Genomic DNA, 18,171 nt, shown 5'->3' with positions numbered 1-18,171 from the left:
ACATGAATACTAATATTAACTGATTATGTATGCAACTGAATATAGATTAGACTCCCTAGATAAGGCAATTATGAGGGACATGAATGTCCATGAATATAAATGACTTGAGCTCAATGCGACTGGGGAATAAGTGGCAGAACAGAGTAAAATATAGTTTTAAAGTAAAGAAAAGCTTGTTTTTCATTAACGAGCAAATCTACTTAAAACTGAACATATTCAAATTGTAGAGAGCCTAAAAACAACATATTATATGTAGGGCTGTCAATCGATTAAAATATGTAATGGCATAATTGTTGTGATGAATCACAAATTAATCACACATTTTTTATCTTTTCAAAATTTACCAAAGGAAGATTTGTCAAGTATTTAATACTCTTATCAAAATGGGATTGGGTAAATATGTTTTTCATGAAAATGTATGTATATATTTATTATTGGAAATCAATTTTCAGGGCTGCTATTTTCATCATTTATTATTCTGTTAATCATTTTTTAGATCGGGTATGACTGGCAGTGGTGGGAATATAATTAATAAATTAAACGTTTAATCTATAAAATGGTCATGATCAGTTTCCAGTGCCCATGATCACATCTTTAAATTAGGGCTGTCCTTAAAGGGAGATTTGTCAAGTATTTAATACTCTTTCAACATGGGAGTGGGCAAATATGCTGCTTTATGCAAATGTATGTATATATTTAGTTTTGCAAATCAATTACCAACACAAAACAATGACAAATATTGTCCAGAAACCCTCAGAGGTACTGCATTTAGCATAAGAAATATGCTCAAATCATAACATGGCAAAATCGAGCCCAACAGGCAACAACAGCTGTCAGTGTGTCAGTGTGCTGACTTGACTATGACTTGCCCCAAACGGCATGTGATTATCATAAAGTGGGCATATCTGTAAAGGGGAGACTTGTGGGTACCCATAGAACCCATTTTCATTCACATATCTCGAGGCCAGAGGTCAAAGGACCCCTTTTGAAAATGGACAGTTTTTCCTCGCCAAAATTTAGCACAAGTTTGTACCGTCATTTAGCCTCCTTCCCGACAAACTAGTATGACATGGTCGGTACCAATGGATTCATTAGGTTTCCTGGTTTCATATGATACCAGTATCTTGACTATCGTTAAAACCCGCCACAACCTAAAAATAGCAAGAGATTAATGGCGTTAAAACTAATTTGCATTAACACGTTATTATCGCGTTAACTTTGACGGCCCTAATTATTTATTGATAAACTACTGAGATATCACAAGCTTAACAAAGGCTCCCATTGTGGAAAGTTTTCTATGCTCTATAAGAGATTATGCTATCTATGATTTGTATTAAGGATTTGTCAACCAGGAACCCAACATACGGTAAATTATGCATGACGACGAGAGTCAATAAAGGGAGATATGCCCTTCAGCACCATCAGAGCTTTATCTATCTAACACAATGTTATTACCCTGGGTCTTCGTAGTAACCTTACTCACCCTGCCACTTATTACTTTCTATAGTGAGTTAAGAGCTCCTCCTTAAACCTCTTGGACTTTTCTTTTGCTCGACCCATCTGGAGCGCAATAGCTGTGTTCCCTGTAGCTCTATTGAAACGTTAATTTTCCTTTTCCCAGACAGATGGCAAAAACCATGTGATGTGTGCATCCACAGCTCTCAATATTTTACATGAAAGAGGGTTAAATATCGGCAAATGGCAGTTTAAGCATTCATCAGAATAGTTACGCAGAGGAGATGGCAGTGCTTTTTTCGTACTAATCCCTTCTCATAAGCACTCAGCAGTGGTGTAGCCTCAGATATCCAGAGCTACTACGTTGCATTGCATCTGGACTTCTGACTGAGTGACCTTGCGGCTTGTGTGATGTCTTACCACTGAGAGGCTTGGAGGTGTCATGAACTGAATGCCTGGAGTGGCAGCAAGTATTGCTTCGGTGGATCTTCTGCTGTGGGAGAATTTGACTTGACTTGACCCAGAGGACCTATCAAATCCACTGTCACACCAAGACAGGAGGGGTAGACATGCATCCTGACAGGGTGAACTGCAGTCGGAGGGAGACAGTTGGACTGATGGCAGCTCTGAAATTCATTCGACGGAGGATGATTGAACCAGAAATAATTTTAGTTTGGCCACTCTCTCTTGATTTCAGATAATCCCTTTGCCTCTTGTTATATCGTGCATGTCATTTCACCTGCTGGAGGGAGTACAATCCCATGATTGTTCATCCTTCAACGTTGTTGTAATGAAGAAAGAAACTAGGTCTTTATCTCGACACCAAATGACAGCCATAACATTGACAGACAAACTAAAAAAAAAACTGCTCGTCAGTTGCTTTCCATTCTCTCTCCGAGCGAGAGACAAGCTTTTATTCCCCTCTGAGAATTTTTTATTTCACCATCAAAACCTCACAGGACTGAAAGACAAGTGTCTTTTGTGTCACTGCTTCACTCATAAGGGTTCACCAAGGGGCTGTGTGATATTTGTTGGAGCCCAAAAAAGTAATATATGTTTTCTTTGTTGTTTCCAGAGTTTGCGTTCTGTTCTCTGTTGCACAGCACAAACAATGACAACAAAATCCGAGAATGTATTTATTGAAATTGCTTCTTTTTTTTTTTCTCCAACAGGTGTCCAATCTCTACCTGTACGACAGCGTTCTGATGCTAGCCAACGCCTTCTACAGAAAACTGGAGGACAGGAAGTGGCACAGTATGGCCAGCCTCAACTGCATGAGGAAGTCCACTAAGCCATGGAATGGAGGATGGTCTATGTTGGACACCATCCAAAAGGTATTTGAGTTGGGAGTTACCTTTTTGTTTTCTTGCTTAACAAAGCTGCTGCTTTGTATTTGCTATTTTGTAAGAAATTATGAATGATTCTATCATAGATGATTCAATTAATTATGTGCAAAAACTGCACATCCAAGGATTTATGAGAACATGTATAAATGTCTATAGCGCATGGTCTGATGTACATTTAGGGCATGTCCAACTCCACTTTCCTAGTTAAGCGTCTCATAATCTGGATGCAGAGTAAGGCACAAGGGGCAAAGAGGTTGTATTTAGTCTCTTAATTAATCATAGGTGTGTTTTGGGCGTAACAGGAATCAAAAGCCAGGTGTGCCTGTACCGGGCACATTGCTATTTTAAAGGCGGATTCGGCAAATTGGAGAAGCGAGCTGTTTTCTGCTGAGGAAACGGATCTGCTCATGTGTGAAGTGAAAGTGCACGAGCAGATGTATGTAGTGCTTGGCTGGTGGACCCTCTGCCTCCACCGTCTCCCAATCTGCTGTCCCATCAACAACTCCATTTGACTGCATATGAGAAAATACCCCGATAACCTATTTAACCTAGAAGTAAACCCTTTAGAAGTAAACTTTGAAGTAGCCTACACTCGCACACACAGCGGGGTGATGAGAGGAGATGCCACAGAAGTGTGTGTGCATCGTGATCTCTCTGATCACGCCTTCCCTGTGCGTGTAAGCAGAATGTACGCGTGTTGTGAACCTGCCTATGTTGATGCATCTTACTATCTGAATAATGCGCCCTTTAAATAGCAGGAAAATGCTGCGCCAGACTTTAGACCAGGTTTTTGTTGGTCAATGGAGCAATCATTTTCTGCTCCCTCAAGATAACAACGCGCCAACAAAGCGCCTGACCACACCTCCTTTTAAGACCAACACGCCCATGTGCGCATAGATGGACGCAAGTACATACTTAGACAACAGGGACGCTGGGTGTGAAAATGACAATTGTGGTGTAAGATAGGGCCCAAACACTCTTTTGGAAAGTCAATTGAACTAAATGGGATCTCCAGGTTTGGCCTCGGTGCAGATTCTGGACCTGCTTGTGTATAACCCTCTTAGTTTTCTCATTGAAACAAGGCTACATTCTAGAAAGTGGCTTACTTTCATCCAGTTCAATCTGATAATGGAGCTTTGCATTGTTGCAGAGAGTCCCGCTGCTTTAATCTCAAGTGTGATATACAGTAAGATGACCAAGCTGGGCATTAAGAGCAACAAAGAAGTGGTGCTCTTGTCATATTGTTGTGTTGCTGATGTCATTCAAACCGAACATAAACTAAATTAAATTGATTTGATTCCCGTCACATTTCATAATTGTTTAAAAATTGTAACAGAATTTGTCATGAAAGGTGATTTTAACCTCGCCATTTGCGTAAATCCTATGGTATAATTGATGGTGAACAACAGTGAAAACTTCCCCTTGATGATTACAGTATATACATTGAAGTGTCACTGTGTTAATCCATTCAGTGCAAACATTTAAACTAGCATGGGATGATAAATACAATGTACTAAGGAGTACTAATTAATGCTTGCAGGCTATTTTTCTTTGCCTACAGCTACGGAACCGAAACACAAACACAATTAAACCCCACCATTACTGCTGCTGCTCCTGTGTTGTGATATCTCACACAGTAACTATTTTCTGCTTGTTGTTACTACAGGGACGGATCAGTGGCCTGACGGGAATGATGGACTTCCGCGCTGAAGGCTCTAATTCCCATGTGCAATTTGAGGTTCTTGGAACCAGCTACAGTGAGACGTTTGGGAAGGATGTGAAACGGGTCAGTCCAGAATATTTGCTATATATATATATATATACACATATATGTTGTCTACTTGTCTGTTAAGGACACCTCATGAGACACTTACTACGTATCTTTATCTTGATGTTTTTCATAAAATCTTATGGTGTAGCAGGTAGATCAATTAAATTTAATTTATTATACGAGGATGAACCATTGATGAATCATTTTCATTGGGGTCCCAAACAAACACTCACAAAACAAATGGAAAACAGAACAGTACAAGACACAACAGTGGCAAAACAAACAACATATAACCAAACATTTAACAAACTAAATAACCAAGGGAAAATAGAAATATTAATAATAAAAAAAAGAATAATAATAAGATAGAAAAGAAAAAGAGTACAACCTTAGACTAGACACAATCAAACGAACAATGATCAATATCTAAATAGAGAGGTGAACAGTGATGGCATTATTGAAAGCATTGGCAGTCTGTTTTAAGATGAACATTTTTAAATACGTGAAAAGATGACAGAGAAGAGAATAAATATTTAAAGGTAACTTATTCCAATCAAAAGGAGCCTGAAACATAAAAGCTTTTTTTACCAACTTCTTCAGATCGAAGAGGATCTGATCCGAGCGTCTTAGGCCCTGTCTACACGTGTACAGATATTTTTAAAAACGGATATTTTTCTCTACACTTTGGCTTTTCATCTACACACAAACAGAGTTTTGAGTAACAAAAACAAATATTTTTGAAAACGCCTTCTAAGGTGGAGTTTTTTAAAACTCCAGTTACTTTTTATCTGTGTGGAAATCACACGATAAAGTCCTCTACTGTATAGGTGTAGACACGGCCTTAGTGAATAATTTGACGTATAAGTAAATCAAAGTGTTCCAGACAATAAGGACAGTTTAAGTTCATGCATTTAAAATTAATTGATACCTGTGAAATTTGCCAATATTGCCAATACTTTCTTTTTTCCCTTGTTCTCCAGTAGCTCAGAGATTCAGTAACAGTGTTCCATTTTTTCTCCTTTCACTGTCAGAAATAACAGAGTAGCTGTGCTATTTGTTAGCGTAATGTATTTCGCAGCAGGGTGCCCCACCTTTCTCATTTCACAACTGTGCCATGTCACAGTTAGTGTATACACTTGGTGCATTAGTCCACAGACCATTCGATTAGAAGCTTTTCATTCGTAGACGCGATTTTGCACGGACTTGCATAACTGTCCGTTCTGTAGGTGTTGAGGAAACAGCAGGTACTGTGAAACCACTGATGAAAATAGCTGTTCTCAGACATTGTGTCAATGTGACCACTTGCTGTTTGAGGAGAGAAATCAGAGTAAGTATTAAACAATTTCTCATTTTCTCAAATCCCCCCTGCAAACTTCTTAAGTGGAGGTACTCAATTTGAGTCCTTAAGAACCGGTGTCCTGCAGGTTTTAGTTCCTCTCTAATAGGTTATTATCCAGCACCTGCCAGGGGTGGCTGATTTACCACTAGGGAGGTAAAAGGACCTGCAGGACACCTGCCCTCGAGGATCGGAATTAAATACCGCTTCTAGAAACCCTAAGGCTCCATTGGAGACACAATGTTCCAATGCTGCTAATGCAGTAGCTTACAGGAAGTTACCTTGGACCAAAGCTGTTGCCCTGGCGATGAAAAGCTCTATAGAAAGGCTTCCGACCGTCTATTGATTGTGCTTCTGTTATTTTTTCATGGACCGCTGGTTCTCAATCTTAATCCTCAGGATCCTGCTGTTTGTTTTTTTTCCTTTCTGGGATGTCAGGTGAATGCAATTAACTTGCTGGTAGGACTAGAATCAGCTGTACTCTGATCCCTGAGGAGCACTGTCTCAGGGCAGGGCTTCATATTTGACAGTGAGGTGTCAGGTATCAGGGTGCCCTCTACTGGAGCTTCTGAACTAACCACATCAGACTATCACCTTCCATTTCACCACACCACACATCCTGGGTTGGATGAGCTGAGACTGACGCCCAGGCCAGACTGGGCATGTCAGCAGCGTGTGACTGCTACCTCTCACGCGTGTGGTGTCCACAGCGTTTCTGCTGCGGCGCTGCTGCTGCCAGCACTTTCTTTCTACATAGAGTTTGCATTTCATAATGGCCATTTCATTTCATTATAAATGTGATTTCTATTTATTTAAGACAGTGTGGTAATTTATAAATATTAATACAAACAGATTTCTCCTCGCTCAGAGTTAATTATGTTCGGTCAAAAAAGAGAAATTTATCATCAGAACCAACAGCTGAGGCAACTTCTTCCCATGCTTTTTTTTTTTAACTTATATCTTTATAAAACTTTTTCTGTTGATCATGCAGTTCTGTGTTTCTCTACCTCCACGAGAGAGAGAGAGATAGAGGGAGAGAGAGGGAGAGAGGGAGAGAGGGAGAGAGGGAGAGGGAGAGAGGGAGAGGGAGAGAGGGAGAGGAACAATACTGCCGTTCACCTGATGTTCTTTTAACTTATTGACCAATGTGTCAGCTGCATCTCTTCTTGAGATTCAAGGTCTCTCCTATTTTTACCGCGAGCTGCTCGCAGTTCACAACAACAACAGACAGTGAAAATGTTCTTTTGACTGTATTGACATTATACCAACAACATTACCACACTTTCAATGTCTAGATATCTGTAGAATATGTCACAGACATGAAAACAAGTAAAGGTTTATTTTTTAAATCAACGTTTCCTGCTTCTGTTTCAAAACAAAAAGCCCTCAAGCGTTTATTCTGTGGACAGAATTCCTTAATTTGTCAACAGGAGGCTTTTATTCTGAAATATTAACAGGACAGTGTTGTAGAAAATGCAGTGACTTTCAGGGCTCCATGAATGAACAAAGTACCGGGTTTTAATTGTGGATTATAACTATTATTTACAAATGAGCACATGCTTCTTAACCTTTTTTTTGTCTAAAACAAATATAAATGACAATTATCATTAAATAAAATGTCCATTATGAAAGGCAAACTCTATTTGGAAAGAAAGGGCTGGCAGCAGTGCTGCAGCAGAGACGCTGCCAGTGTGGAAAACCCACGTGTGAGACACGCAGCAGTTCAGCGCGGTAGCTGTCACGCACTGCTCATGAGGGCAGCGTGTCCCGGCTGTTAGAATAAATGAAATGTGTGCTTCTCAACTTTACTCACAAACAAAATCAAAACATACTACTTCCACTTCACCTTTGACTTGTCAGAGTATGTTTGATCTTGTGGTAACGTGTTGTACATTGACATTTAAAAAAATAATGAGCTGGCTGTATGAGCTGACCATGAAGTCTTTACCGAGAGTCCATTCTTTGAGCGTTGCAGTGCTGAAGTGAGAGATTGAGAGCGCCATCAGCGCCCTCTTCTCTTAGCTGTAATTTGTTTGTCGTAGTGGATGTCCTGATTCAGTCAGGGACTCCTTGCAGAATGAAGAGGGATTGAGTTTCTTGGCAATCTATGTAGAGCAGGACTGACCAGAAGCGGTAATGAAGATTTAATCACCACTCAGCCTAACTGAAATCATGAAGCCAATTCATCATAATGTGGCCATTAGCATTAGCCAGGACGAGACGCGCTGCATGCGGTGCCATGTGTTTACACACACACAAGAACATACATACACTTTTAATGTCTGCCAGCAGAGTCGCACAGCGAGAGACACACAAACAATGGAGCCCCGAAGCACATTAACTCACTGTTTTGGATCTCAGACATGAGATCTCATCAACATGTGGGTGCTTGTATCTCAAAATCATTAGATGCAGAAGGGGACAGCAAGGCCAGATAATGGGATGACAAATGCATTCAGTGCTGTTGTTCATGTATATATATATCTGTGTGTCTGCCCACTACTTGACAGAACCATTTTCTGTAGGAAAGCAGACACAATTGTACTCTCCTCTCTGCTTCTCTATAATAGGAAATTTTTATATACATCCAGCATGTTTCTTGCCTCGTGTGGTGCAAAAGTGATGTCCATCAAGAAAGGCCACTACACCATTATATGGTTTTCTCGGAAATGCACTATAATGTCGTGCTGTCAGGCCTATGTATTCATTTTGAGTGGAGTGTAACAGTGATTGCATGTGGTGCTCAAACCCCCGCCCCAAAGAGCCATCCTCATTTTGTCCCTCTTTTATCTTTTCCTCTCATCTCATCTCCCATCCTCTCCTCTTTCCCTTCTTCTCTTCCCCCCTAACCCTTTCTCCCCATTTTTCAGCCCCGGTCTCCAGCCTCTCCATCATCGTTTATCTGCATTCAGTCCATTTTCTCCCCAGCCTGATGGCTCTTAGATGAGGCGTCTTTCTGGTTAGACACTGTAATGAAGACTGAAATACTATTTCCTGGATGGCTACCGTGAGTTTTCTCCACCATCCTGTGCTGCGGCGGAGTGATCGATGCTGTTGTTGTTGTTTTGGTTTCCCAGTTTGCTCTTATTGATGTGTCAGCTCGTCTCTAAGCAGATATTGCTAATGACTTCCAGCTTACACAAAGCTCGTCATAGAGAAAAGTCAATTCATTTGAATGGAATTGTTCCTAGCCAAGCATCTTGCACGCATCATGCGGCAGTTATCTCGCAAATGTGTCCACGGCAGCAGCGCTGGCATTATTGTATTATTCAAAATCACATTTTCAGTGACATTTGTACTACTCTATTGCAAAAAAAACTATCAGCCTAATGCTGTGTGCCTGCTTGATGTGCAGAGTCTCTGAAAGGGGCAGCTCCAAATTCCCCTCATTCAATTTTCCGGTTGCAAAGTGCATGAAAATGCATTTTTCATAACGTGTAAAATAGGATTTATAGTGCCTCTAACATGCCACATGATGTCATTTCTAAATAGCTGAACCTGTGCTGGAAATAATATATAGCCTGGCTCCCTGAGACATGTGACTGTGCCATTAGCCTTACAAATAGAGGAAGTGAGAGACAGAGAGAAAAAGAGAGGGCTGCAAGCCGCAAACAGCTATTTCTATCATCTGTCAGAATCATTTATAAGTACAAAAAAATATGTTGCGCTCTGCTAGTGCTACGTTCTTATGTGAGTGCTCTGATTAATACATGTATTCTTTGTTTTTTAAACAGTAGTCTTATGTTGTTATTAAGTAGAGATGCACCGATACCGGATTGGATATTGGGCTTGTGTAGCGTGTACCCGGCATTAGCCAGGTATTCTGACCACTTGGTTGCAATCGACCATGCAGGTTGGATGATAGGACAGATGTTTCCTGTTGGCCATCATCACCCCTTCAACCAGTGATAGTCATGTGAGCTCCATGTGCCCCCTTGCATGCTGCGTCAACCAAACTGCAGATGTTCAAAGCTGATGTATTCGTGCTATTGCTAAAGCCTGTTTCTCACTGGTTCATGAAGCTGAAATGGCATTAAATAGTCTCTAAGGATGCTTTTCTCTTGCCAACAATAGATCTGCATGGGGTTGGTAGAGCTGTTGACCCAGTGATCCATTTGCCAGGCACTGAGATTTCTAGCTTTTAGAAACTTACTTTCTGGCTCCAACAGTTGTTGAAATCTCCCCTAACTGCTGGGACTTTCACCTGCAGGAAGATAAAGAACATCACTGAGACAGCAGCTAGTATAAAACATCACTCTATTGTACAAGTTTGCAACTTTATGTAATAATGGCATATATCCATATCCAATTAAGCAGCGTTGAAAACAGTGTTAGACTGATCAAGTTGCTTAGCCACGGATAATTAAATGACAGCCACATTTCCAACATGGCAATAATACCGTAATATATTGAACCGTAATTGTGTGTGAATTGCCATTTCTCACAGTCTGCATTAAAAGGAAAGCATTAAAGTGGCAGGACCTACTTTTTGTAGGTTGTTCCGACTGCTACACTGGCAAAAGTAAATCCTCTTAAATAATAGTAAGTAGTAAATAATTTAGTAAAAGTGGATGTAACAAATATTCCCAACCTTATCATCAACCAGTTCACTTGAAATGCACAACATCACCTACAGTACCTGCTCTTTGTTGCCCTCACTTCATGAGGTGATGTAAAAAAAAAATCCTTTTCAGTTCATGGATGGATAAGATGAGTTGAAAGCAGAATCATTAACTCACTTTTTATGCCTCTGCGACAGCCGTGGCCGGAGGCGGCATGTTTTCAGGTTGTCCGTCCGTCCGTCCGTCCGTCCCATTCTCGTGAATGCAATATCTCAGGAACACCTGGAGGGAATTTTTTAAAATTTGATTAGATTTTGATGGTCAAAGGTCAAGGTCACTGTGACCTCACAAAACACATTTTTGGCCCTAACTCAAGAAAATGATAATTATGACAATTTTACACAAATGTCGAACAGTATAAAATGATGAAGTGATGACATTTTGGAGAGATATGGATGTAAACCGCAACTTGGGTGGCGGAGGCATACAACGTGAGGCGGTAATTCAAGTTTTATGATAACAAGTTTTTGTCCCTTTCATTGTCATATGTTCACATTTAGATTGCAACACTTTTGTTTAAGCTTTGGCTCTCTTTCTGTCTTCTTTCGTGTCTTGCATGCAGTCTTTTTTAAGCAACATGATAATAAATGCTGGAACAATGATGGTAGAGGATAACTCTGCTGTATACTGCACTAATCTAACTACTGATACAGATAGTCTTTTCTCCAAGATAACATATTGTATTCAAATCTGGGGAACTTCAGTGAATAAATGCGGGAATGAAGGAAAACGGGAAAAAATTTGATAATGGAGAGTTTTAATTTCCATGGTTCAGATTTCTTATTGTGTTTTCCCTCAGTGATTTCATTTAAATAGAGGAATGATCTCACGTCATCTCATCTCATCTCCTCTCTTTGTTTCTTTTCCTTCCTGTCTCGTCTTTTCTAAATGTGTTTGGTTTTTATTCTTTTACTCTCTTTTTCTGACATAGTGCAGGGCTTGACAGTAGCAGTTGCCAGGTTGCCATTGGCAACTATTTTGAGAAATCGACATCCAAGATGTGTACGCCAAAATAAATATTTTTTTAAACATGTGTTGCATTAGTGACATTTAAATGGTGTTGTTACAGTCAGGAACAGAACCAGACAACGCTGCATGTGAAAACGCTGCTCGTGCGTTTGTGTGTTTACTCACGGGTGGACAGGCATCTGTTTTAGAAACAATGGTGAAGCAACTGAAGTTGTTTGACAGTTGTCTTTGAAAAGTTAGACTAACCCGTCAACATCACAAATGAATGTGCAAATTGATTCAACTGACGAAGAACCGAATAAACCTGAGCGAAAACCAAAAAGGAAATTTATGAAGTCTTGGGGGTGAGGTAAAGTCACCCGGCATCTTTGAGCTGGACGGAAAATTATGCTGCAAAGCACAACACCTCGATAAGTGACTCATCAAGTTCCCTAGTTCAAAGTAGCACATCCTACAGAACCACGGGGCTCATTAGACTGATAGAGCGATAGACTGGCACCATGTCAGCCCAACTCATCTCTAATATATTTGGCCAGATGAGATATCTCTTTGTCTTGACGCATTTAAATAAGCAGTAAGTAAGGCAGGCAATTACAATGTGACATAACACAACCTTGCACATGCAAGCACGCACAGTCTCGTCAATCCAGTTGGTGGGTCAAACAAAGGACTGCGGGTCAATAAGAAGCTCAGTGGCATGATGGGCTCGTCAATATGTAAGCACCTGGTGAACTGAACAAGCAAAGGGGAAAAGAAGAAGCAGAAAAGCAGCAACTTCCTCAAACTGTGGTTCCGTGATCATAATGATGCAGTTTAAATGGTTCCATGAAAGAGAACAGACTGCTTTCTATAGGATTTTTAGGAGATACTGTAATTGAGACAGTTGTATAGCGTTAAGAATCCAGGGCTATTTGACTTCCATCCCTTTGTCATTTTAGAATGGTCATTGGCATTTGCTCAGCCCCATTACAGATGATTATTTTAGGTTATTGAGCATCTTAACCATTAGCTAAATAGCAGCCTTGTTATTTTTGTGACTTTTATCCCATGGTTCAATATTCTCCATTGTACTGTAGGATAAAAACAAAGCATACAGTATAGACCGTTTCAATCGAATTGCTTTAGGCAGCAGCTTGGCGCCATGTTTACGTGCTGTCGGCTTCTATCATTCACATACACTGCAACATGAAGCAAACTGGGACACATGTGGAATGTGTACGTTCACAACTATAAAATACAAGGCTGTCAATAGATTAAAATATTTAATTGCGAGATTAATCGCATGATTGCCCATGTTTAATTGCAAAATTAATGGCACATTTTTTATGTGTTCAAAATGTACCCTTAAAGGGAGATTTGACAAGCATTTAATACACTAATCAACATAGGGTTGGGCAAATATGCTTGCTTTATGCAAATGTATGAGTATGTTTATTATTGGAAATTAATTACCAACACAAAACAATGACAAATATTGTCCAGAAACCCTCACAGGTACTCCATTTAGCATAAAAAATATACTGAAATCATAACATGGCAAACTGCAGCCCAACAGGCAACAACAGCTGTCAGTGTGTCAGTGTGCTGACTTGACTATAACTTGCCCCAAACTGCATGTGATTATCATAAAGTGGGCATGTCTGTAAAGGGGAGACTCGTGGGTACCCATATCTTGAGGTCAGAGGGTCAAGGGACCCCTTTGAAAATGGCCATGCCAGTTTTTCCTCGCCACAATTTATACAAGTTCGGAGGGTTAATTAACCTCCCTGGCGACAAACCAGTATAACAAGGTTGGTACCAATAGATTCCTTAGGTTTTTTAGTTGTCCTGTACACGATATATCTGGCGTTCAAGTGGTTAAGTCGTGAGAACACCGTTGCTAAGCAACGGCAATATTAACGGTACTGTAGTGTATAGAAGCCACAGATGCTAACAATTTAGCGAGTGGGTAAGGGGGTAAGGTAATGCAGGGAATGCAAAGGCGTAATGACAGAGGAAAAAGATGAGGCGTTGGGAATATCAACATTTTCCTCAGACCTATTATAAAATTATGAAGAAAAACAATGTACGACTAAAATTACAATACATTAACTTATTATGCACCGAAAAAGGAATTTCCATGGCCTCCCCCATTTTTGACAACATCAACAAACACGTCACAACTCGTGACATTGGAGCTTTCAGAAACTTTCTACTTACAAGAGGCGGGGGCTTTCATATGGACTCTTCTTGTGAATACGGTAAACACGACCCCATTTGAAGGCATCTTATCTAAAACTTAAATCTTCAATGAGCTGACACTTCAAAGAAAGAAGCAGGGAAAAAGCTAGAAAAGCCCCTTTTTTAAAGATTGGGTGTCAAGCAACAAATATTGTTTTTCCTGTCATGTATTGCTAAGCATATTTTTATATAATACATCGGTCCTCAGTGGAAATATGCATCCTGTTTCAGTGTCATGTCCTTGAAAACCTGGTACTCAAAGATCACAGTGTGTCCAGTCAAGTGTTAACTCGTTCATATGCAGGTGGTTTGGCTCGGCTGTATGTATTGTTTGTGACCTTCCCGGTGGCGTGCTGGTGTGCAAAGCTCTGTGAAGTAGAAGTGTTCCTCTTTAGTGTTCTTCAGTTTACAGACCAGAGATTGCTCCGTGTTTTTCACTGAGGACAAAGTTGCTCATGGAGAAAATAGTCCCCCTGTGAAGCCGGCAATGCAGACTGACATTTTGTCCCTACACACACACACACACACACACTCAGACACACACACAACATGGCTGGACACAGTCGGACACATTCACATATACACAGATGAACAAGTACACAAGCTATTACAATTAGATTGTGCTGTACTTGCCTACAGAATTGCACTCATTATCATATCAACACAGTTTTCTGAGCAAAGTGCAGGGCAGCCTTTAGGTGCGCAAAGTGATGTAAATACATGCTGCATAATCTTATATTACATTTACAATGAGCAGCTCTATGACTAACTGATCTCCATATCGTTGACATGCACACAGTGCTTTGATAAAGACCCCTAGAAGGCACATTTCATGAGTGACATCCTGAATGGGGAAACAGTTTATATACACCCACACAAGCTGGAAGGTTATAAACATGATTCACTAGCAGTTTTTGCAGTGAAGCTATACATAGCAGCGTAACTCTTAAGACTGAGAGTCTTTGGAGCATCACATGCTCTGCAGATGGTTTGTGAAACAAAAGATTTAACTAATAGTGAAGTTTTTTGCGAGCCTCTTTCATTGCCTCTCATGATTCAGTTTCCTTCACACTTGAAAGCCTTTGTTGCCGCCTTGTGTATCTGTAGTAATTGTTGTTTTCTTTTGATTGCATAATCGTTTGCCTTTGCAAATGGTGACAGAGATTTATGTTTGTTCATTTTGTTTTTTGCATCAATCTCCACTGGTAGCCAAATGGAACATCACAAGAATACAAAATTGAGTTTTTTTTTTAAAACAAACAAACAAAGAGACAATATGCTCATTGTTTTGGCTCTGATATTTCCAGTTTCAAACCCAACTGCCTATGTCCAATCAAGTAAAAAGAGCAAAAGTACCCTCAACATTTCATGAAGCAAGAGTTCAAAGTTAAGTGCAGGACTTGTGATGAAATCTTGAAGCTTAAAAATGTCTCTGCACCTGTTCACGGTTTTGATCTCTGGTACCTTTCTCTACTTAATATTGAATGGAATGTCCAGATCCATCTTCTCGAGGGGGCCAACAGCCTTTCAGCATTTTGTATAAACCTTCCCTCACTGATGAAAGTGAGTCATACAAACTGCCTGTTAAGATTCAGTTGGATGTAAATGTGCCAAAATGAGACACGTGTGCAGTTTCTCCTAGTTAGAAATTATCTTGTTCAAGCTGATAGTTTGGCAGCAATAACTTGTAGTGAGTGATTAACATGTATATAATAATGTATAAATTAATAAATGGTTGTACTGAAATATGTGCTGTTATATTTAGTTAACTTAAAAGACCAGTGTGTAACAATTAGGGCGATCTATTTGCAGAAATGGAATATAATATTAATAAGTGTGTTTTCTTTAGTGTATAATCACCTGATAATAAGAATCGTGTTTTTATTATCTTAGAATGAGCCGTTTATATCTACATAGGGAGAGGGTCCTCTCCACAGAGTTTGCCATGTTGCACCGCCATGTTTCTACAGTAGCCCAGAACAGACAAACCAAACTCTCTTAACATTTCCTGCTTGGGGCTCTTGTCTAAATGGCTCTAGAGAGATACATTTGCGTTTTTGCGTCAACCGCCATAGCTCTCAAACATGCTTGGCACACAAGAGAGGCTTCAGTTGGTTGTAATCTGCAACCTCACCGCTAGATACCACCAGATCCTACACACTGTTCCTTTAAAGGTGCTTAATGCGAGGTTGGGAGCATTTCTATTGCCTCCGCATGGCTCTCTGAGCTGTGAGTGCAGCTATGATCGGTGTGTATCTGTAGTTTGACGAGAGCAGCGCTAAGCGACAGCCAGAAGACAGGAAGCCTACATTCATTCAAAATCCGGCAAATCGGCATCTTCCTGCAGGATTATTCGGAGTTTTGCGGACTTAGTTGTGTGTTTATTTGTGTTTTAGAACGTAACCGCCGGGAAACAATCAGAAAATAACGATTTTATTTCTCTGATTCGCTGCTTTGTTCTCACTAACGCCGCTCCATCTCTTCAGTCACTCTATAGCTCGCTCGACCATTGCTGCTCTCTCTCCCTCTCGGTTTGTTGAGCTGTGGAGGTGTGGCCAACTTTGAATGCTGCGTGTTTACAAACGGCAACAGACAACACTTACATATTACACCTTTAACGCTCTGGATATCGAATAGAGAACCTTTAAACTTAAGAAAAAAACTTAATTACAATCATCATATACATTCAGATATACACATGAAATTTTCCTTCTGCATTTAACCCAACCTTAGGAGCAGTGGGCTGCTGTAAAGCGCCCGGGGAACAACTTGAGGTTCATTGTCTCACTCAAGGACACTTCAACATATATAGAGGCACATCAACACAGTCATTAGGTTGTTCTTTACACCCACAGATCTTTCTTTTTTTTAAGATTTTTTTTTGCTCTTTTTGCCTTTATTAATGGTGCAGATGAAGACAGGAAAGGGGAAGAGAGAGATGGAGAGAGGGGATAACATGCAGCAATGGGCCATGGGTCAGATTTGAACCCGGGCCGCTGCGGTAAGCACTCTAGTACACAGGCGCCCCATGAGCTACTGGTACACCCATCGTGAAGATAAATTAATTTTGATAAATACTAATTAGCTTTGCTTTCTCGATGTTGAGCAACTGTTAATGATATTTCACAATAAAACAATGAGTTTGCATTAAAACCATTCAGCAGAGAGCAGAGCAGACAACAGGAGGACTGAATTTAATAGTGATGGCAGGTAGCAAACTAAATGTAATTATGATACAGTCTGTTAATCAGAGGACCAAAGTGATCTTAAATGAAAAGCTAAAACTGAAAACAAAACAGAAATTTGCATGGACATTTTAAATTGAGTAATTAAAAAAAAAAAAAAAGCTATTTGCATACCTTTTAAAAGCTTCCTGCTTTTTAATGAAGTCTCTCTCTTTGCTGTGGAGTACAGTCTGTTCCTGTGGGAGAGGTATCTCGATGAGTCTCCAGCCCATGGGGCACATGTGCCGCAGACTGAGGTGTGCTGTGGCCAGAACGGCCTGTTGTTTGGCCCGGAGCCACCATTCTTGTCCTGTCAGCTCAAATCGCATTGACTGCTCCAAATGATTTGTCAGATCCTTGGGAATCCTTGTCCAGCTTGCAGCACTGATTAAGAATTTAACAAACATCAGCTTCACAGCCTGAGACATAGCTCAAAACGCCGACAGTGTGGAATGAGAGTTTTTAAAGGTGAGGGCTAGTTTAGATACAAGAAACAAACTCAAACTGATGTGTTACATGTCTGAAAATTGTGGTTTAGGCTTTTATTCTGCATTTTTTTACATGCTGAGCATCACGTCTACTTAAAATCCTCATTATTTAACATTGTACTTCCTCCTTCCTCGCATCATCATCATCATCACTATCACCTCCATCTGTATGATTACTGTTAAAGTATACTGTAGATTGCGTGATTGTGACAATACACTGCAGCCTTCAGTGGTGGAGCTTGAATAGAGGGTGCTAATAGCATACTAATGGCCGACGCTTGTTGTCTTGGTAACCAGCTTAGATTTGAACATAGATCTAGACATTGGCCTCTCAGTGTTGAATGTCTCTACAAACAGAAAATAGCAGATAGAATGATAACTTTACTTATCGCTAACTCACTTTGTTATGCTGCTATTCAATGTTTATTTATGAGGTGTTTGCCACCTTTGTCTCTCAGAGACCTGCTGCATTTTTATCTATTTTCCTCATCCATCGGATGTTTCTTTCTCCCTATTAGCTGGCCTCTTGGGACTCCACTCGTGGAATGAATGGTAGCCTAAAGGAGAATCGGATAGAGAGCGGGATGCAGGGAGTGACGCTGAAGATTGTAACATTACTGGTGAGTAGTGGGAGTACACTGCATCTATTAACACTTGACCTGAGTAGGCAAATATCTGAGTAAGAAAACAAACACCACAGTATAGAGGCAAACACATCAACACAGTCATTAGGTTGTTCT

The 18,171-nt window shown here is 40.3% G+C and overlaps 1 protein-coding gene across 2 annotated transcripts in view; it reads left to right on the top strand.

The window, feature by feature from the left end:
• The window catches only part of grid1a (glutamate receptor, ionotropic, delta 1a), a 327,001-nt gene that overhangs the window by 277,524 nt on the left and 31,306 nt on the right, over positions 1-18,171 (top strand). For both annotated transcript variants that reach the window (XM_037781636.1, XM_037781637.1), the window contains exons 7-9: positions 2,628-2,789; positions 4,468-4,587; positions 17,950-18,051. In XM_037781636.1, the coding sequence (XP_037637564.1) occupies positions 2,628-2,789; positions 4,468-4,587; positions 17,950-18,051 (384 nt within the window). The remainder of the gene's footprint in view (positions 1-2,627; positions 2,790-4,467; positions 4,588-17,949; positions 18,052-18,171) is intronic.

The sequence above is a fragment of the Sebastes umbrosus genome, chromosome 10 (genome assembly GCF_015220745.1).
Source record: "Sebastes umbrosus isolate fSebUmb1 chromosome 10, fSebUmb1.pri, whole genome shotgun sequence".
Lineage (NCBI taxonomy): Eukaryota > Metazoa > Chordata > Actinopteri > Perciformes > Sebastidae > Sebastes > Sebastes umbrosus.
This window is presented reverse-complemented; position numbering and strand designations above follow the sequence as displayed.